A 19,113-nucleotide genomic window follows, 5' to 3' on the forward strand; every position below is an offset into this window, starting at 1 on the left:
GTCAAATTACAAAACAGCTCAAGTCTTTGAACTGGCAGTGCCGCACTCACAGATTGAGTTTTCCCCAGCATCTAGTAGTGTCATGCTATGGCTAGATCCTAAACCAGACACACACATATGTGGTGGTGCCTGCTATATGCCAGCAGCTACTCCAGATCCAGTGTTTGGAAAAGTATGAGAGCCAGTTAATCCTATTGAGTTCCAGGAGATCAAACAGGATTTGTAGGTGGGTAACACATCCACAGATTAGTGAAATGTTCTCAATTTAAGTGTGGTCACTTTGTGATTATGTTCAGAAAGCATTTTCATCTGAAGATAAAAAGATTTTTTTTTATTTTTTTTTTTTTTTGCTACGTCCAGAGGGATTAGAATTACATGAAGTTCTGAATGTCACACTTAAAACCTGGGAACTGTGCTCATAAAACACCATTCCCTCCCTATCTACCTCTCACACAAATACAGGAAGGTTGGTTAGCCGTACGTAACATCAGCAAAGGGAACGCGGCATCTTTCTTAACAATGAAAACCCCTGCAACATCATCCAGCAGCCCACTCTTCTGAACAAGATCAGAAGGAACAAAATGGCTAAAGATATTATCAAACATAAATTATTTAAGCATACAAAGTCCACACTGGCATTATCTACAATTAATTCATAGTGAATGGCACAGTGATCTAAATGTCTGACAACTTGGCAAGCAGCTGTATGCCGAACTGAACAGGCAATGAGGGCAGTTAGCAGTTCTGAAGAACTTCCCAGAACTCACTGCTGATGAGGTCCTTAACAAACAGCTTACATCTGAAATTACTAAGTCCTTGCTCTAAATTGTCTGCACTCTGCCACTACCTTGAAAATAGCAGCACCATTCAGCTCACACAAGAACAGCCTCTGCTCAAGGCAACGGTGAACAAAGGGCTTCCAAAAGAAAAGGCTGTCCACTTAGATCACCAGAAAAATACCCCTCTGTGGACTGAGCTGACTGCTTGCAGCATCTAACCACCAACGTCACCTGAAGGGCAAGAAGAAACCCTTCTGACAGACGTGAAAGAGTCTCCCACAACACTGTTCCAAAACCAGAAAATCACTAACAGCAGAGATCCTGGGGAAACATCTAAATGGTTACACTACACATGTACCTAATGATCGACCAGAGAAGCACCGTAAGTAACCTAAACAGATGCACAGATGTTACTTCTGTGATAAGAACAAAGGCTGACAGAGCTGCAGAAAACTCTCAGTCTCATTCAGCCAATATAGGGCAACTCCTGCTACCCTTGAACTTTCCCCTACCCAGTAATTTGTTCATCTAATTGCAATAATGTATATTTAAACGCAAGCATCGGTACTTTAATATCCATCAAAAAATTCTGTATTTACAGCAACATCCTACTCAGCCCGTCTACAGAACAAGAGCGCCCAGACCAAGTCAGCTGGCTGTCAAGATAAACATCTATTCTGTGTATTTATCTTGCTACCCATGACTAAGCATGACTGTAAGAGAAGAAAGTACTCTTGTATTTAGCTGAAGATACAATCCTACATTGGAGTATTTTAACTATAGCAGTGTCTTAAGGGCACTTTGCTCAGCTGGACTTCTCTTCCTAAGCTAAAGGTTAAATAAAGTGGTAGAAACTGACCGAGAGCCAGAAAATGCTACTTTTTATAAAGCTGCATTCGTCACTCTGGATGGACACCATTCAAAATCTGCTGATGTGGCATCTGTATTGCAGGTTGCTGCCTCGTTCCATAAATCCTTGGAAAAGTTTCACTACAGAGCTGAAATTAATACCGACAGTTACCAGGCATGTCCTGGAACTGCGTAGTTCGTTCAGTGTTGAAATGAGGACCAATTCGTCTTGATAACTTTAGAGAAGAGCCAATAACAAAAGTGTGTATTTTCTATTGAATACATTTGTCTATCTTTTTCTTCACAAATGTGCTCTACCTGCACATCCTACTTAAAACTTTATTTTCCCAGGGAATCTGATCATCCCTCTTATCTGAAACAAATAAATCTCTTGTTTTTAATAGCAATATCTAGTCACAGTGACAGGTCAAGGCTTCCGTTACCGTTTTCACTAGACATCACATTTCTTCAATCTTTTATAAACCATCCACAAATACTCACCAGGGTCTATAGTATGCTTTATACCACCCTCATTAGATGAATAGACATATTTTGTTCCTTAAGACAGCTTTCATATGCTAGACTGAGTGGTTGAAGTTCATTGGGTTAGGGATCCTGTGTGTTTATTCTGGAAGCTGACCATATTCTGGAAGCTCCACCATACTTCAGCCTGGGTTGGCTATCCTTCACCATAACCCCAAACATTTCTGAAAGACTCTACCTTGCTCATAAATCATAAGAAAGGTTCAATAAAGCACTGCTTTCAGCTCCAAGAAGAAAAAATGAACATCAGATACATCCCAAGACAATTCACAGAACTCCAGGGAAGAAAAACAGACAAACATTTTTAGTCAGTAAGCTAACACTCCACTATTTCTGTCCTTGCTATTTAAGCCTTGTTTCATCATCAGTTGTGAAGCTATAAATTATCATCAATACTTTTTAAAATAATTGTAGGTATTTTGCATTTTTCACCAAGGGGAAAAATACACATTTTCTTCCCAAACACCAGAAAAAAAAAAAAAAAGGTATCGAGAGAGTCAATGCAAAATTCAAAATTCAAGCCAATTTGACACACGTAGCATAGAAAGGAGGGTATGGAAAAAAGGATAACACATGTTGTGTTAGTGTAACACGTAAAATGCATAAAATGATGCATCATCTAAGAAAACTGTGAAAGATATATCTTTAAAGAAAGAAAGATACCTTTCAGTGTCACAGTTTCCCTTAAACCAACATAAATAAACTTGACTGCAAGAAAGCAGAAACTCCCTACCAATACGAGTGAGGTACGAACATGGAAACTCACAAACTCCCCCGGGGTTAATTTTAAATTACACAACTGTGATTTTGGCACTTGAGATTTTTTTAGTTATTCCTGTGAGGAAGAAACAAGGAAAACAAAACAAACAAAAAAAAAGTCAAGAAAACATGCTTTAGCCATGACACTGGCTTGATCCTTCCTGATCTTCTGTGGGATATACTCCTCCCTTCACAAATATAGCATAAGCTGAGTAGCAGTTTATTTTAAGCTGAAAAACAGGACTGTGAGGTGGCAAGCTCACACGGTTTGAACAGTTATCTCATTCCACACTAGTAAACAGAACTCAAAACTACTGGCATTAAATCCGATCAGCACCAACATGGGACCAACAGCTATAGTAGGATTCTAGATCTCAAAATACAACCCTCAGCCAACCAAGCACAACAACTTCCCCAAGAAAAACACTAAATGCAAGTGTACCAAACACCTGAATGGAAGGGATAGAGATTGCAGCTGCTGCCAAAAAAAATATATTTATTTCCTTTACATAGTGACCCTTGTAAAATTTCCTGAAAATGGATATATCGCAGAGATCAACAATGAATCCTAATGTAAGAACACATCCTATACAGAATGTTTACCATACGTCTTTACACTGGCAGATGAAGAAGAAAACAAAACAAACAAACTAAAAACAATCTGCAAATTGCAAATTCATCAGGCTAGGATTAGCATGCCTTTTTCACAGTTATGTTATGAAGTGAGGTATCATGAGAAGACCAGGAAAAGCATAAAACTATATAAAATCAGATATAATGTGATTCAATCATGGGATATAAAAAAGAGGGTGTGTTAGTTAATACTTTCACTGTTTTGTAAGAATTTATTTACCTTTAATTTTCAATACATAAAGAATACAGTATATATATGATTCATGATTATCATTGATAAATGCATGAATGCTATTGCTTCCCAGAAAATTTCAACATAATCCAAAGACATGAAGCTACTTTTGCTGGGAAACAGGCTCTACAACCTTTCATTTCATGACTTAATAGAAAACAAAGCAAGAAACAAAAACACATCTAAAGTTACACTTCGACTTTAATAATATTTTTTTTCAAGTATCATTCCATTAAAGGTTTTAAACCAGAAAAATACTCGTAAATATAAATAAAATAATCAAGAAACCAAGTCTTGTGAAAGTATTTGTGTCAGATTCTGTCAGAGAATCATTTCAGCATGGATTTACTTAATTTTACATCATTTTTTCAGCTACTTAGCTTATATAATACGTCAGAATGCCCAAGAGTTTTAAAGCAATTAAAGATACAAGCTAGTAATCAATACTAGTTTGCAGCTTTTCTCTAAGTCTTTCATGTCCAGACAAGTAGAAAAAAAAACACCCCAGCTCAAATCAAAGGGCATCGCTAGGCAACACTGGGTATTAGTCACATTGCTCGCCTAGAAGCACTTCCAAGTCAAGCCACAGGCAAGTGTCTAAGCATTAGGATAGCCTAGCTAAATTTCATGAGTGTAATGAGTAATACTTCTTATAGCAAATGTTAAAAGAACATTTATCAGAAACAAAATCTCGTCAATCTTTCCCACATAACAATCTCTGTAAGTTCAGCAACACTCAGCTTGATTAGCAGTTTAAAGCCATTAGAAAAACAAGCAGTTTACTAGAACGGGCTGACACCAAGGACTCTTGTGCCTACTGGCTGAAGAATAAATACCCATTACTTCATTGGAAAGTCACTATCTCGTGTTTAACACCTTCCTGTGGCTGCAGCTTCACGTCAGATCTGAGTTAGAACTTGCTGCCACATACAGAGTGTCCTGCTCTAGCTGCTTCCCCCTGCACCACCTCAAGTCACAACCGACTCTTCATGGTGCCAGTTCAGGCAGCTACACCAGTAAAAACAAAACAGAACAAACTACTCATTTACCTCTACAGGGTCAGGTAAGTTTTCAAAGACACCCAAGCAAATGCTTACACCTCTGCCAAAGAAAACATCCTTTGCCCACATCCCCTAAGTCATGACCACACCAACTCACTGGTTTGATGCTCACTTGGCCAATAAAGCAGTTCTGTTGGCTTATATGGTACAAATATCAAACTCAGCAGAAAGTAAGTTTCCTGAGATTTTAGCAAGTTGACATTTCCAAGCCTGCTTCTAGGAAGAGAGGACTGCATGGGCAGCTGCTCCTGTCGGTTGCAGCCCCTTGATCCATCAGATGTGCTCCAGCATGAAAACCATCAAGCTGCACGGCTAGGATGGAGGAAAATGCCTAGTGCAAAATGCTACCCAGCACTAGTAAGAAAACTCCAGTTCAACAACTGGGAAGTATACAGCTGAAGGATATAACTGAAACAGCAAAACTATATAGCCAAGAACAGCTTTTAAAGACAGTTTCAGGAGAATTTATCATACGTCCTACCACTAGCCAGAAAATCTAGTACTCGGCTTCATGCCAGCTCTTCAAAGAAATCTATTTTTGGAAGTTGTCCAAGTCATGCCCTTTCTGGATAAGGTATTCTGATCAGGTAGTACAAAAGTAAACTAAACTCAACCTACTTTCTCTTTCCTTCTCCTTATATATTTTAGTTTCGGATTAGTATTTTTAATTTGGTTAAGAAGAATCAATTCCAAGCAGTTTTCACATACTTGGAGGCTAGAAAAAGAGAGCAAAATTGCCCTTGAGTTAAACAAAACTGTGCATTAGACTAACAACTAACAAATACTGTAGATAAGACAAAGTTCATTCAAATGACTTTAATTACAAGGTGATTGCTAAACCCATTTAAGCTGAAAGAATATTTTCTAAAATTCCATGTTTTAATAAGACTTAAAAGAGTAATGTACAAAAGAAGACAGTATAAAAAAAAGTACTTCTTTTAATCTTTGTAATCCACAAAAAGCCTCATTTCTGGAAGCTGAAGTGAACCACTTGCTAAGTAAAGGCTTAGTTAGCATCAAACCTATGAGAGTGATTAAAACATTTTCACTCTTAGGAGTGTAGTACAAATAACCAACGTTTTAATTAAACTGACATTTAAGCAAACACATCATCAGTGAAATGGTGGTGTATGTTTTGCATTGTAATTTAAGAGGTATCTGGGAGGCTTTTACATGAAAGTACAGCATGTTGTATCCATACAGCATAAGAAACAATTCCCTTTCTCTACAGCTGGCTTCTTCCTGAGAAGGTTACAAATGAAAAGCAGGTAACCTCATGTAAGGAACCAGACTCCCAGCAGAGGTCTTAACCTAAGAGGATTACAGGGTCAAAATTCCAGCAGATGGAGAAAGGTTTTATCTGCACACTGAAGAGACACAGGAACTCTTGGTAACAGTTATTAAAAAAAAAATAATTTAAATTCTTAGGCACTCAGACTTCTAAGTAGAAATTTTTCACTTCGTTTTCATATTTGCAAGTGTCTACACTGCAGTCAGCTGCTCAGCAGAATATGTTAACACACGCAGAGCTCTGTGCTACTGCAGCTAGAATGCTTCCCACACTTTCCAGGCAGGAAAAATGGAGGTAGAGTACTTCAGTAAACTGTTAGCCTAATTAAACACAGAAAAAGCAAGATGTCCAGGTTAAATGCTGTATCTCGAAGAATCAGGGAATGTCAGACAGCAAAATGCTCACTATGAGGCACTTGAACCCTTCTATCATTTTACAGAAAAGCAGAATTTAGCTGGGGAGGAGAGAGATGTGTAACAATTATTCTTACATAATTATTAGCTACTTTATGTTATGTTACGTAACACAAATCCATATAATAAACTTTTCATAGCATCAGTCAACGCTATCATTAAAAGAGCACAGCATTAAGCTGTGCTTTCTGCTACCTCTTTGAAGTCACACACTCTGTAAGACTGTGTGAAAAATCAGTTAAAAAAACCAGCAACGATAACATCTGAATGCTATCTCACCAACAAGGGAAACTACACATGGGAAGTTTAATCTTAAAAAGAAAGTGTGGTAAAGATCAGATATTCCTTGTAGCCTTTCCCTGCTTTACAACTGGCATTTGCACAATCAAATAAGGTGTTTAAAAATAGCATAGAAGCAGCAATGATTCTGTCCATAACATTCTCCTCCACTAACGTTGCAGCTAAACCAATCTATTTATAAAACTGACCAGGAACAATGGGCAATAGCACCATAAGGATTATATGAGACTATGAAACGGTATTACTGGGATGTACATTCACAGTGCGACTCACTGCACTTTTTAAAAGAGACTTTTATGTACTTGCAGAAATTTGCACGGTTTGTTTAACTCTGACATTTACATCACTAGCATATGATTAGTATTATTTTTAATGCTCAGGCAAGACATGGATTTTCATTCTGGGCTTCAATTCATGGAAACAGAAATGTCTTAGGTGAGCAGTTTACTACTCTAACTACAGAAACCTCACAGTTTACTCAGACATGATAAGAAATAGTTTCAGTCAAAAAATCCCCAAATATGCCAGCATAGTAATGTACTGTCCACGGTCCACAGTAAATAAGGAATGCCTAGGAAAAAAACAGTATTGTACTGTACCACTCACGTTCTTCCAACTCTTCTGTACAAATGATAAGTTTTTTCTCCATATCCTCATTGGAAACACTTGTAATTTAAGCATTCTGTGTGAAGATTATGATTTCTCCTAATAAACTCAGTAAAGTTACTGATTTATTCTATCACCCAACCAATTACTGAAGTTTTCAAAACTGAAATGTACCGTACATGATAAAAAAAATAGCACTGTGATGATCTCTGGTGCAGCAGCTGCTGCAGTAAGACAAGACTTTAAAAATTAGAGGGAAAAAAAAAAAAAACAAGAACAAAAAAACCACACTTTATTCACACCAGAAACAGAGACTTCATTGGAATTTTCCATTATCAAAATAATCCCATTATGGCTACTTACATCTTTGCTGTAAGAGAACTGTACAATATATATAAATATATATATATATAAAGCAACGTTAGTGCTTCCTCATTATTAATCATCATCATCTTCTTCTTCATCGCTGATCACATATTTCTTATGCTTCTTACTTGCTTTGTCATCATCCTCTGCTTTTCTCTTTCCAGAAGGTTCACCTTCCTGAAGGTGAGAAAGGACAGAAAAAAAAACCACAAATGATATTTCAGGCTAAAATACTCAGAAGAAAAGCAGACAACAATTCTTTCCTAGAAGAAAAGCAGAATTATTAGTTCTAGTCTTCCCACTTCATGCTACTGTAACAACAACAACAAAAAAGTAAATCAGCAAGAGTTTCTGTTTTGTTTGTTGTTGTTTTTAAACAAACAAACCACACTCTAGCATCAAGGAAAAAGACTGATGAGAAACCACTAGTACTAAGAATCAACACCACAGCTTACAGTCTGAGAAATATAAGTGTAGGAGGCTTTGAAGAGATGGTCACAGGAACTTAAATCATTTAGACTTCAGTTACTCACCAGAATTCATGAGGAGCTAGATATTACTCGATCAATTGAGGTAACATCAATTTACAGATAGCTTGATTGTTTTTTTATATTTAAAAATAACTCATAACATTTAATTCAAATGCTAAAATATAGACACTAACGCATGGAGTGAACTAAAATCTAGCATTTTCCTGTATGTAAAACGCTTAAGGAGGCATGGTGGGATACTTGTTGATCTCATATTTTTCTACCTAAAAACTTGAAGGAAAACATTTAACTTCACGATACAGATACAAGTCTTGTCTTCGTTGAAAAATCAACCCTAATATCAGAAATAAGCGAGTGGTTCACAATGCAGAGCTGTAGAACAAATACTGAAACTGGATTAAAGCTTTTTGTTTTAATACAAGAACTGTTTGTTTTAATACAAGGACAGAGAAAACAACAACAAAACATCGGATTCTGATTAACTAACTGGCCTACAACACATTTCTGAATTGCTTCCCTTTACCTCATCTACATTTTGAATTCAACATTATTTTTTTTTTGTCATACTGTACTTCCAGTTAATTACCTGTTTGAAAGCAATACCATAATGACTTTTACAGGCTGGATGACCAATTTCTAGCACCTAAATATGAAGTCAGTGGGGTGATTGTTAATTTAAACACATGATTTAACCTGCACTGATGTAAATCCTTCTAAACAGCAATTTGATTCAGAACACTATGAAGACATTTGCTCACACTACAAGCAATTAGTTGCAAATGAAAAACTCATCAATTTGGAAACAAAGAATAAGCAGTAACTTGATTATTGCTTAAAAAGAAGTGTTTTAGAAATACCCTCAGTTCTAAGTAACCTCATCTCTTTTTCCATTATTTTTTTAATTTATTTTTAAGAGCAACACACATTAATTGGATTTTAAGAAGCAGCAAAAGACAACACAGCCTTTTGGAATTTTAATGAATTACTTTTTATTCAAAGCATTTTCTTCTATATTTACAGTAAATTAGTATGGCGAGAATCTGAATTATGGAAGAATTTTAAGCATGGGAAACAGAAATTAGTATGGGTGGGAAATCTCAATCATAGCTACTTCCTCAGAACATTTATTCTCTTTAGGGATATGGTTTAGTGGGGACTGTTAGTGTTAGGTCAGAGGTTGGACTCGATGATCTTGAGGTCTCTTCCAACCTAGAAATTCTGTGATTCTGTGATAATCTGGCTAGGTTATTGTTAAATGATTCACCTTCTTCTTTAGCAGGCTATCTCCATTAATTACAGCAACAATAAAGCCACTTGCCATGTGATGATAATGTGCACTAATAAAAGGTTGATGTTTTCAGTAGTGGTAACAAATTGTTATTAGGAGGGAGATTTGGGCTGTGTTGTTGACTGACAGCACATAAAAGCAAGTCCGTGTAGGAGGAGTTCATTGTTTCACATATGTGGATACATATTAAAAAAATATATATACTTCCTACCTGCTGACTGAAAATAAGTAGTTAGGCTATCCAGATTTATTCTCCTGAAGTTGTAGCACCCCTCTGTGGCCCTAATCGGAATATTGCCTTTACATCATGTAACTGTAAAATGGAGGCTACCATTCTCAAGCAGCAGAGAAGTCCAGTTGACTAGATCCTTTCTTTTCAGAGACTAGAATTGCAAAATCCTAACGTTGATTGCTACATTATAAACTAACAGCTAGTAGTGTCTTGTCAATAAAATAATTAAATAAATAATTTCTACTAACAGACACTAGCAGAGCTCTCAAAATTACAGTTTTGTCTACAGGCCTGACTATGGCTTTCTGAAAGATGAGTCATATTTTCCAAAATACTAGATTTTCCTCAATAACTAATAACAAGCCAGGATCTATGAATTTCAAATAAAAACTCATTTTCACTCCTGCTTCATAAAACACTTGCATATTAGTGCAAATACTCAGCAAACAATATAGGAGGAACAGCATCACAGCAGCAAGAACATACGTTCAGAATGCAGCAAACATCTCAACAGGCTGGAAAATACCTGGCAAGAAATTTACAGGAAGCAAAATACAGAAATGGAAATGACAGAAATCTTACTCCTCAAAACTCAAAATTTCTCATATTAGAGTTATGTGTCATAGTGAAAACTATGTCATAAATTGCTCATTTAAACAAAACTTCAGAGATTCAGCAGCTGTGATTAAAGACGTCCGACATGCATTCTCTAAAAGGACATACTGCAAGCTATACTGCCAAATTGTTCTTTTAAGATGCTTTATTTTGGAAGCCTTTAAAATTCAACAGTAAGATTTGAGCCATTTCAGCAGCTGTTAGAGTAGCATACTGGACATAACAATAGGAAAGCACTTAAAAGAAATCTGGGACAATAACTACGATGACTTTAACAGTTACAATTAAAATAATCTCTTAAGGGAAATAGTGATATAAAACTTTCAATAAAGAATTGAAAAATATTCCACAACCTTCCTGGTTCCACTTCTAATGTTGAATGAAAATAGGTAAGTTTCTAATCTGAAAAATGGTAACTGTCAATCTTAAAATGCACTGTTAAACACCAGCGTGGTATCTGAAGAAGCAACGTTGCTGGAACAAAAACTCAAGATGGGATATACACAAAGATTCGTTTGCTTATACCTAGCACTGATAAGTTACAAACCAAAAAAAAAACCTGAAAATAACATCTGTTTAGCATCGGATTAACTGCACCTTAGGGTTTTTGTTGTTGTTGTTGTTTTTTAAATCTTCTATTTAAAAAGGAGTAGAAATGTTATATGAAAACTCTTCCTTTGTTTTCACAATAAACAGGAGAGGACCTTGTAGCTTAGGAAACAAGACTGAACCATCTTTTAATCAGCAATAGTAATAGTGACTTCCTTCAGATATCACTCAGGTCTATGAACTGACGTAGCAAATAAGAAATCGGCATGATTAATTACTGTTGACAGCATGCCAAGTCAAATACTACATTCATCAGAGCATAAATGAAACTACAGAAGTCTCAGCTTTAAAAAATGGATTAAGCGCAGGAAATGTTCCCGACTGAAAATGAGTACCTTTTTCAGAACAAAATCATTTTCTTACCTCATCACTAGTCAGTTTCTTTGCCTTGAGTAGTCTTTGTGTTTTGTCTTCATCTGAGCCCTCATCGCTGTCAGAAGAATAGATTCTAGCGCGTTCCTCTACAGGAAAAAAAAAAAAAGAAAAAGGTATTTATCTGAAATTGGTCAGGAAAAAGACATTATAAAAAATGCTTCTCTTAGTCTCACAAAAGGCTCATGGAATCTAACCCCATAAAGGAAATAAACTTACACAAACTGAATTTACGTTTCCTTATGTATCAAATTAAGCAGTAAAACACAGCCTTACCAGGACTCTCTTATGAAATCAATCCGTCTGAATTACATAAATCCTACTTGTCTACTGGTAAGGTTTATTACCTCTGATGCCACCTTTATATCTGTTTTTGATAGCAGCTAGACTAATAGCATCATCTCCCTCATCCTCTTCTTCATAGCGATCAGGTTCTAAATAATTTGCACTCAGACCACGCTGGTGCTGCTTCTCCCGCATTCTTCGCTGCTGAGATTCTCTACGAATGGAAGCTCTTAATCTCTCCTCTTCTTTCTGTCCAAAGAAAGAAACAAAATATGAAGATTGAGGGGAAAAAAATAATAAAATACTCAGAGTATCTTGTATTCTGCTGTAGCTTTTGAAATCATTTCACAGGAGTGGAAAGACTGTACCTAAAACTGATTTTTTGTAAATGTAAGGTAATGCAATTTCAAACAAAAAAGACTGCATGCACAAACTGCACCCATGGTTAACTACTCTTACCTATAAAACTACTCTTACCTACAACTCAACGGACTCTGTTTTTCAAAAATACATTAAATGTTCAGAAGTGTTCAGCTAGATTACAGTTGTGATTATTATTTTTTTTAAGATTAAATCATCAGATAAACAAGTTCTATGTGAGAATACCTTAATCATTTCTGTCCGCTGAGACTCTGGATCACGACCTGCCATTGGCAAAATACGAATTTTCTGGGTCTTTGAACATCTATCTGCCAGAGACAAAGTCATCTTCCTGTGAGTGGCGCTGTCTGTAGAGTGTGGCCTGTTGGAGAATTTTTATGGGTTAAATACTTCTAAAAAGAATTTATCAATTTTCAAATGACAGTTGCAGGGCAGGAATACTTAAGGTTTCAAAGATTCATCTGCACAAAAGTAAAAGCATTATTACTATTATTTTAAATCTTGTGCACTATAATAGCTACTGGAGACATCAATTCCTCTCAGCAAACTGGCTGCAGTCCACCACCACCCTAAATAATCATCCTCACGTTTCACTGCAATATCCCAAGGCACAGTCACCATCCTGATGGCCATCATGCATCACAAGAAAGGTTAATTTCAGAGAATATTAATATTCTGATTCACATGAGGACTTGCACTTAAAAATAAAATTAAAATTTATATTAAAAAAACAAACATGTAGTCTAGATACCGCGGTGAACAGCATATTAGCCTTTCAGACTGGGAAACCTACCTGAGGAAAAATCTTTCCCAAATATGCATAAAAGAGCACATTCTTATAAAACAGCTAAGCTCTGGAGGTTTACTAATTTGTACCTTTAATCTTTATGTACTAGTCACAACATTTATTTGCAAAAATACTAACATCATTTGATACGGAATATTGTGTTTACCTGAAGGTTAACTTTGTCTTGAAGACAGCCTGTCCTTGTAGACCTGTCCCTTGTCTGATAAACAAATGGTTGTGATCTCCCTGCAGTGGTGCCTTGTACACGTCAAAGACCTCATTTCCCAAGTGGAGAGACATGCTTAAAAGAGATTCATATTATCAGTTACTCGATAAAGTCACTGCAGTCTATTTTTTGCCTCGTTTATAAAAAGAGAAAGCCTTCACATTTCCTTTTTGTATACAGCCAATAATTGTATTTCAATCCAAATGAAGCAAAGCATAAAATTTTCAAAGCACCGAGACTAAAATAATTTCTGCTATGCAGAACTGACAGTGAAGTTTGTTGACCTTTCAATTTTGCACGCCATGGCATTTCACTGTAAAAACAACTGTATTCCTTCAACAGCAAGAAGTCCAAACCAACCTTCCATCCGACCACTTGACTATCCGGGCATTACTTTCTCTAATCTCATTCCCTTCCTCATCTCGACGCATCCGCCACCGTATTGTGTTTTCTACCTGTCAGAACATAAACTCCGTTTTAATTCATAGTTTAACTAATAGTAAGGAATACTCTGGTAAAATACTCTCTATAAAGATCGAGAATTACAGTTAGAAGGGTTACTCAATTTACTGTATGATGCAAAGAAACAAAGGTGAAAGGGATGGCTTTTACAGATGAAATGCAGATCTGAAGGGTTTGTTTGTTTGTTTTAGCATTACGAGAACTCAGCAACCTTCCTCAGCAGTGAACTGGTCCACGCCTTCATAACCTGAACCATAAGTCAAAACACCATTCTAAAATACCAGAAATAGACTTTGAAGAAATGTGGCTATTTGAGCATAATAGAGGAAAGTAAAATTAATATTAATATTATACCTTGAGTTTTAACCTAGTTCTACCTTCTTCATCAAGCATCTCCTCATCTTCAAATTCATCCTCATAATACTGGGGATCAAAGGGTCTGTAATAAATTATACAATAGTCTTTATTCTTCTAAAAAATAAGCCAGATTGTTCTTGTGCAAAATAACAGGTGCTTGAAAGGTTTAAACTATACACTGCACACAACAGTAGGCACTGCAGCTGTGAGACAGCCATTTCCACACTAATGTAATTTACTGCATTGATTCTACACCACAGGAGTCCTACCCAAGTGTCTTCACTACCATCAATTACAGCCACTTTAACAGACCCTCTAAATGGCTCTAGCTAAAGCAAGCAAGTCTGCCTCAAAAAGGTTTCCTCGGTATCAACATGATGAAGTCAGGGTTAAATTTACAAATAAATACACATAATTTTATACAGGGAAAATCAAAATGAAAATCTTTTATAAATGTCGTGAGCTATAGATTTTCTCAGAGCACAATCTTTTTAAATTTGAATCTGAGAATCAACCAAACAGAAATAAAGAGACTGTTCTTTTTCTTCAAAAAGAAAACCAAACCTAAACAAAACAAAAACACAAAACACCAAGAACCTGACAGCTGGGGAAAAAATAAGCCCACTCAATAGCTTAATAGTTTCAGGATCGCTTGCAATGAAAAGAAACAATAATCAGGCTCTGCTACTGTAAAATTCTACTTTCAGTCCTGTCTGACCCCAGTGATCTTCAGGACATCTATCACTGATTACAGCCACTAACTGAATTCTTAATAGTTCTCTCCTTATACAGTCTATAGCACGAAAGCTAGGGAGAATGATTTAACTCAGGTATGACAGAAACAATACCATGCTGCCAGGCAAGAAGAATAAATAATCCAATACAGTTCCTAACAGAACACCTGAAGAGATGAAATTAACAGCAGTTTACTAGAGGTGCTGATGGTGGGCTTTGGGGCCACATTTAACATCACAAGCAACTCTATTAATCTGTTTTGTTTCTTCCTCTGAATTCCAGAAAAATTCTTTTGCTTGGGATAGGTAAAAAGTAAAATAAGTAACCACTGTCCCTTTTAATACTTAAATACCACATTTAGCACATGCAGGAAAAAAAAGAAGCTTATTCTAAAATTCAGAATTTTTTTTATCACTCAAAAGTGCATAAAGATTCAGTGTGTTTGGCTTTCATGTCTCTGAGAGACTCAGACTTCGTTAGTTTCAGTTAAATCATACATACGTATACTTGTATGATTTTAAAGACAAATTTTATTCAATCAGGCTGAACTCCAAGCTTCTAACATAGTTTCTCAGTTCTTGATTAGCTCACAACCAGGCAAGTATTACTATTGACTTACCATCACTAAAAGTATGCATCTTAATGTTAACCATTTTAAATATGACCAATAGATTTAATCTTATTGCTAAAACAAAAACAACATAGTGCAACACTTAAAAACAAACAAACAAAAAAAAATTTATCATGTATTTAATAAAGAATTACCTGGGCTCCACACTAAGGAAGTTGGGCAGCTTCACAAAATACAAATCATTACCCAAGTCTGTGTTTACTTTTGGTATTTCAACCTCTATTCTTGTCTCTGGAATAGGCTCTTCTTCCTGCTGTTCTTGACTCAGTCCATTCTCATCCTAAGGACAAAAAAGCACAATAAGCAAAAGTGAAAAATGTCAGTCTGTCTCCTGGTGCTGTAATAAGCATTTATATTTTGCCTGAAGAAAAGCCATCAATATGCAGAGAGAGATCAGAAAGCTTCTGATAAAAACATTTCCACCATTTCCGTGAAAGCAATCCAATTCAGCATTTTCATATGATGCTTAAAAAATTTCAAATATCAGCACAAACTCAAGAAACCAAAGACAACGGAAACAGCAAAAGAGCTGCCACGCAGTTTTCAGCTAAGGATGGAAGAATCTGTGGGATAGCTTTTCTCAGATTTAAAAAATAATAATAATTAAAAAAAAGCCTAATGTTTTTCACTAAAACATTACCAAACTCAATCAACATTCCAGACTTCAAAGTGGAATGGCAGCTTATTTCTTTCAAAAGTCACACGCCTACTCACAATGGGCTGTCCTGGAGTTGGTGGTTTGTCTTCTCCATCACTGCCTGAGGAAATGTCATCTGCACCTCCAAACAGGTCCATGACATCTGCATGTTCTTGAGGAGAAAAATTACTATTTTAAATACATATATATGGAAACACACACACCTATATACAAGTGCAGAAAAAAGGATCACATCCTTCATTCTTATTATCACTTAAAATCACCTACAAAGATTAAAAAAACGCTAATGTTCACAAAACACGGATTATTTTCCTATCTTGCAAGAAAATGCTTCCCCTTGTGTTTTTAAGCTGAAGATTCAAGGTATGTTTTCCTGGAAAGACCCTATCAAATGTAAGAATCTAGCTGAAAAATTATGACAGAAGAATCAAGAGTCTAAGTTTGTCCTCAAGTTCATACAATTTAAATACAAAGAACAATTTAAATATACATAAAAAACAACTTTGCTGCACATTTTGGAAATTTTATTTCTCATTAGAATCAACGCCTTTTTCTCAGCTAACTAAATGTCATAAAAAAAACAGTATAGGCTTTCTCAGGCTCTTCTGATAACATACACCATGTCTTGGTGTCTTCTGGCAACAGCTCATGAACCAGCACTCACGAAAGAAAAGTTCCATCTTTCACAGAGGAAACTGAGAGATTGGCAGAGCTAAGTGGGAATAATCAGCAGACATACAGCGTGTGTTTTCCCCCTGCAGTGTTCTTGCTGTGCCATTTTGTCATTTCCATGGCACTACAGTTACTCCATATAGAAAACGCTATCAATTGTATCAAGTCCCACAGCAGATGAATGGCGTGCTTAAGATGAGAATTAAAAGACAAATGAACCGAAGCCCACAAAACAACCCCACCATTTACCTTTCTGTCCTTCTGTATCACTGTCCGCCTCTGAATCTGACGCAATTGGTTTCTTTCTCTTCATTCGCAGAACTTCATCCTCGCTATCGCTACCTCTTGCAGACTCTACCAAGGAGCATAATGACTCACAGTAAATCAAGAATTTTGTTGCACATATTTCATAATTCCTTTGTATTATTAAATTTGATTCAGATGGAAAGGAATTTAAATGGGCTTTAAAAAAGCGTTATAAAGATGACTGTAATTAAAAGCTATGTGATTAATGACTTTACATTTAAGTTGGAATCTTGTCAAGCCAATATGAAGTAAACAATAAAGATCAAAACAGGCCTATAAGAAGCAAATCATTACCCCTGTATTTGGTCCTACCAGATTTCCGCTCTTGTTCCTCCTCATCAGAGTGCTGGGCCCTTTCATCATCATCAGAGTTCTGCACCTTCTCCTCGTCAGAATGCTGGGCCCTTTCATCATCATCAGAGTTCTGCATCTTCTCCTCATCTGAGGCCTGCGGCCTCTCCTCCTCATCGGAGTTATGCATCTTCTCCTCGTCAGAGTTCTGGGCTCTCTCCTCATCATCAGACATCTGCGGCCTTTCATCTTCATCAGAGTTCTGCACTTTCTCCTCATCGTCAGAGTTCTGCTGCCTCTCCTCATCATCAGAGTTCTGCTGCCTCTCCTCATCGTCTGACTGATCACTCTTGTCCTCCTTGCCCCACTTCTCATCCTCTGAATGTGCCTTTTCAGAACCATCTCCCTCTGAATGATGACTGCCTTCATCTGACCCGTGCCCTCGATCATCCTCCTCATCGTCGTGAGCAGCTTCTGAAGCACTGTGCTGATCCACGTCTGACTGATCATTATCTTCATGCTCAGAATGTCCTGAGGCTTCAGAGCGATTGTACGATCTGTCAGAGTGGTTGTCGCTGCCTGTATGATGGGATGCTCCTTCATCCTCACTGTCATCTCCAAACAGTTCTTTATTACTAGGTTTTATTGCCTCCCTATCATCGTCCTGGTCACTGTCGCTTCCAGAAGCGTTACTACCAGAGCCAGCATTCTCCTGATCGGAATCAGATTCGGATCCAGAGTCGGAATCTGCAAAACAGACACCGCCCTTTTAAACACTAAATAAAACATCCCTACAGGGAGCCTCACAAGAAGATAAGTATCGATTTAAAAAAATAATAATAATAAAAAAAAAAGAAACATCAACAACAGAGATCTATAAGAAAGAAGCACATAAGTTACCTACGACAACAAAATAGAAGGTGACCTGAAATGAAAGGCGTAACGAAACCTGACAGGCACCACGTTAAGGTCTCACCACCAGCTGCCAAACAAGATCCCGAAGTTTAAAAGGAATCAGTAATTACACAAAACTGGAAACAGCGAGAATTTTAACCACGTAACGGCACAGTTTATGAAACCTTTCACGCCTCAGACCGCCGCCGTTCCCGCAGACCCAGCTCCCTCCCCTGCAGCCTCTCTCCGCCCCGGCGGGCCGCGCTTCCAGCCGGGCAGCACAAGGCGCGCCCGCCCCGCGCAGAGGGGGACGAACCCCCCCAGCGCCCGGCCTAACGGCAGAGCAGCGCCCGCCGGGCAGCGTCCCGACACCGCCGCCCCGCTCCCCGCCCTGCCGGCGGACAAGCGGGGCCGCTCCCGGAGCCGGGCTTCCCCGAGCCGGGAACCGACGGCCTCGCCGGCCCGGGGGGGCGAGCGGCAGCGGCAGGGCCGGGCGGGGCCGGCGCCTCGCACCTTTCTGCTCGGCCTCCGAGTCGGCGTCGCTGCCGAAGAGCTCCTCCATGTCGGCCATGGCCGGCGCCGCGCAGTGACGCGTCCCGCAGAGCCCCGCCGCCCACCCCCGGCTCGGGGCCGGGCCCGCGCACGCGCCCTCCCCGCGCGGGAAGGCGGCCCCGGGCAGCCGCCATCTTGTGCCGTTAGCGCCCCCCCCGGCCCGTGCGTCCCCACACGCGGCGCTCGCCCAGCACGGGGGGCCCGCCGCGAGGTCCCCGTCTGCCCCCAGCCCTGCCCGGGGCCGCGTTTCTCCCCCGCTGCTGTTTAAGCACGCTCAGGTCGCAGCCCAGCCGCCCTTGGCAACGGTCTGCTTCGGGGCACACCGAAAAGGGACAGCCAGCGACGGGCTGCTGCCTGCACGAGCTCGGACGGAGCTGGATGAGACAGCGCAGGGCTCAGAGCGCTAGAGGAGGATGCACAAGGAGCCAGGGCCGTTT

General features: G+C 38.4%; 1 protein-coding gene across 2 annotated transcripts; it reads right to left on the reverse strand.

Moving 5' to 3' along the window:
- Positions 1 to 7,734: 7,734 nt before the first annotated feature.
- On the reverse strand, positions 7,735 to 18,744 carry LEO1 (LEO1 homolog, Paf1/RNA polymerase II complex component). 2 transcript variants are annotated; one of them, XM_084531691.1, is made up of 12 exons: positions 18,638 to 18,744; positions 17,252 to 17,977; positions 16,883 to 16,987; positions 16,018 to 16,112; positions 15,438 to 15,583; positions 13,935 to 14,019; positions 13,479 to 13,573; positions 13,059 to 13,193; positions 12,331 to 12,466; positions 11,787 to 11,973; positions 11,431 to 11,528; positions 7,735 to 8,009 (listed from the first exon to the last, which is right to left on the reverse strand). In XM_084531691.1, the coding sequence occupies exons 1-12, from the start codon at positions 18,693 to 18,695 to the stop codon at positions 7,905 to 7,907; spliced, it is 1,971 nt and encodes a 656-aa protein (XP_084387817.1). In that variant the 5' UTR covers positions 18,696 to 18,744; the 3' UTR covers positions 7,735 to 7,904. The 2 variants fall into 2 exon arrangements, with proteins under 2 accessions (XP_084387817.1, XP_084387818.1); XM_084531692.1 differs by having other exon boundaries at positions 7,920 to 8,005.
- Between the last annotated feature and the right edge of the window lie 369 nt (positions 18,745 to 19,113).

Source organism: Aythya ferina (assembly GCF_964211825.1).
Source record: "Aythya ferina genome assembly, chromosome: 11".
NCBI lineage: Eukaryota > Metazoa > Chordata > Aves > Anseriformes > Anatidae > Aythya > Aythya ferina.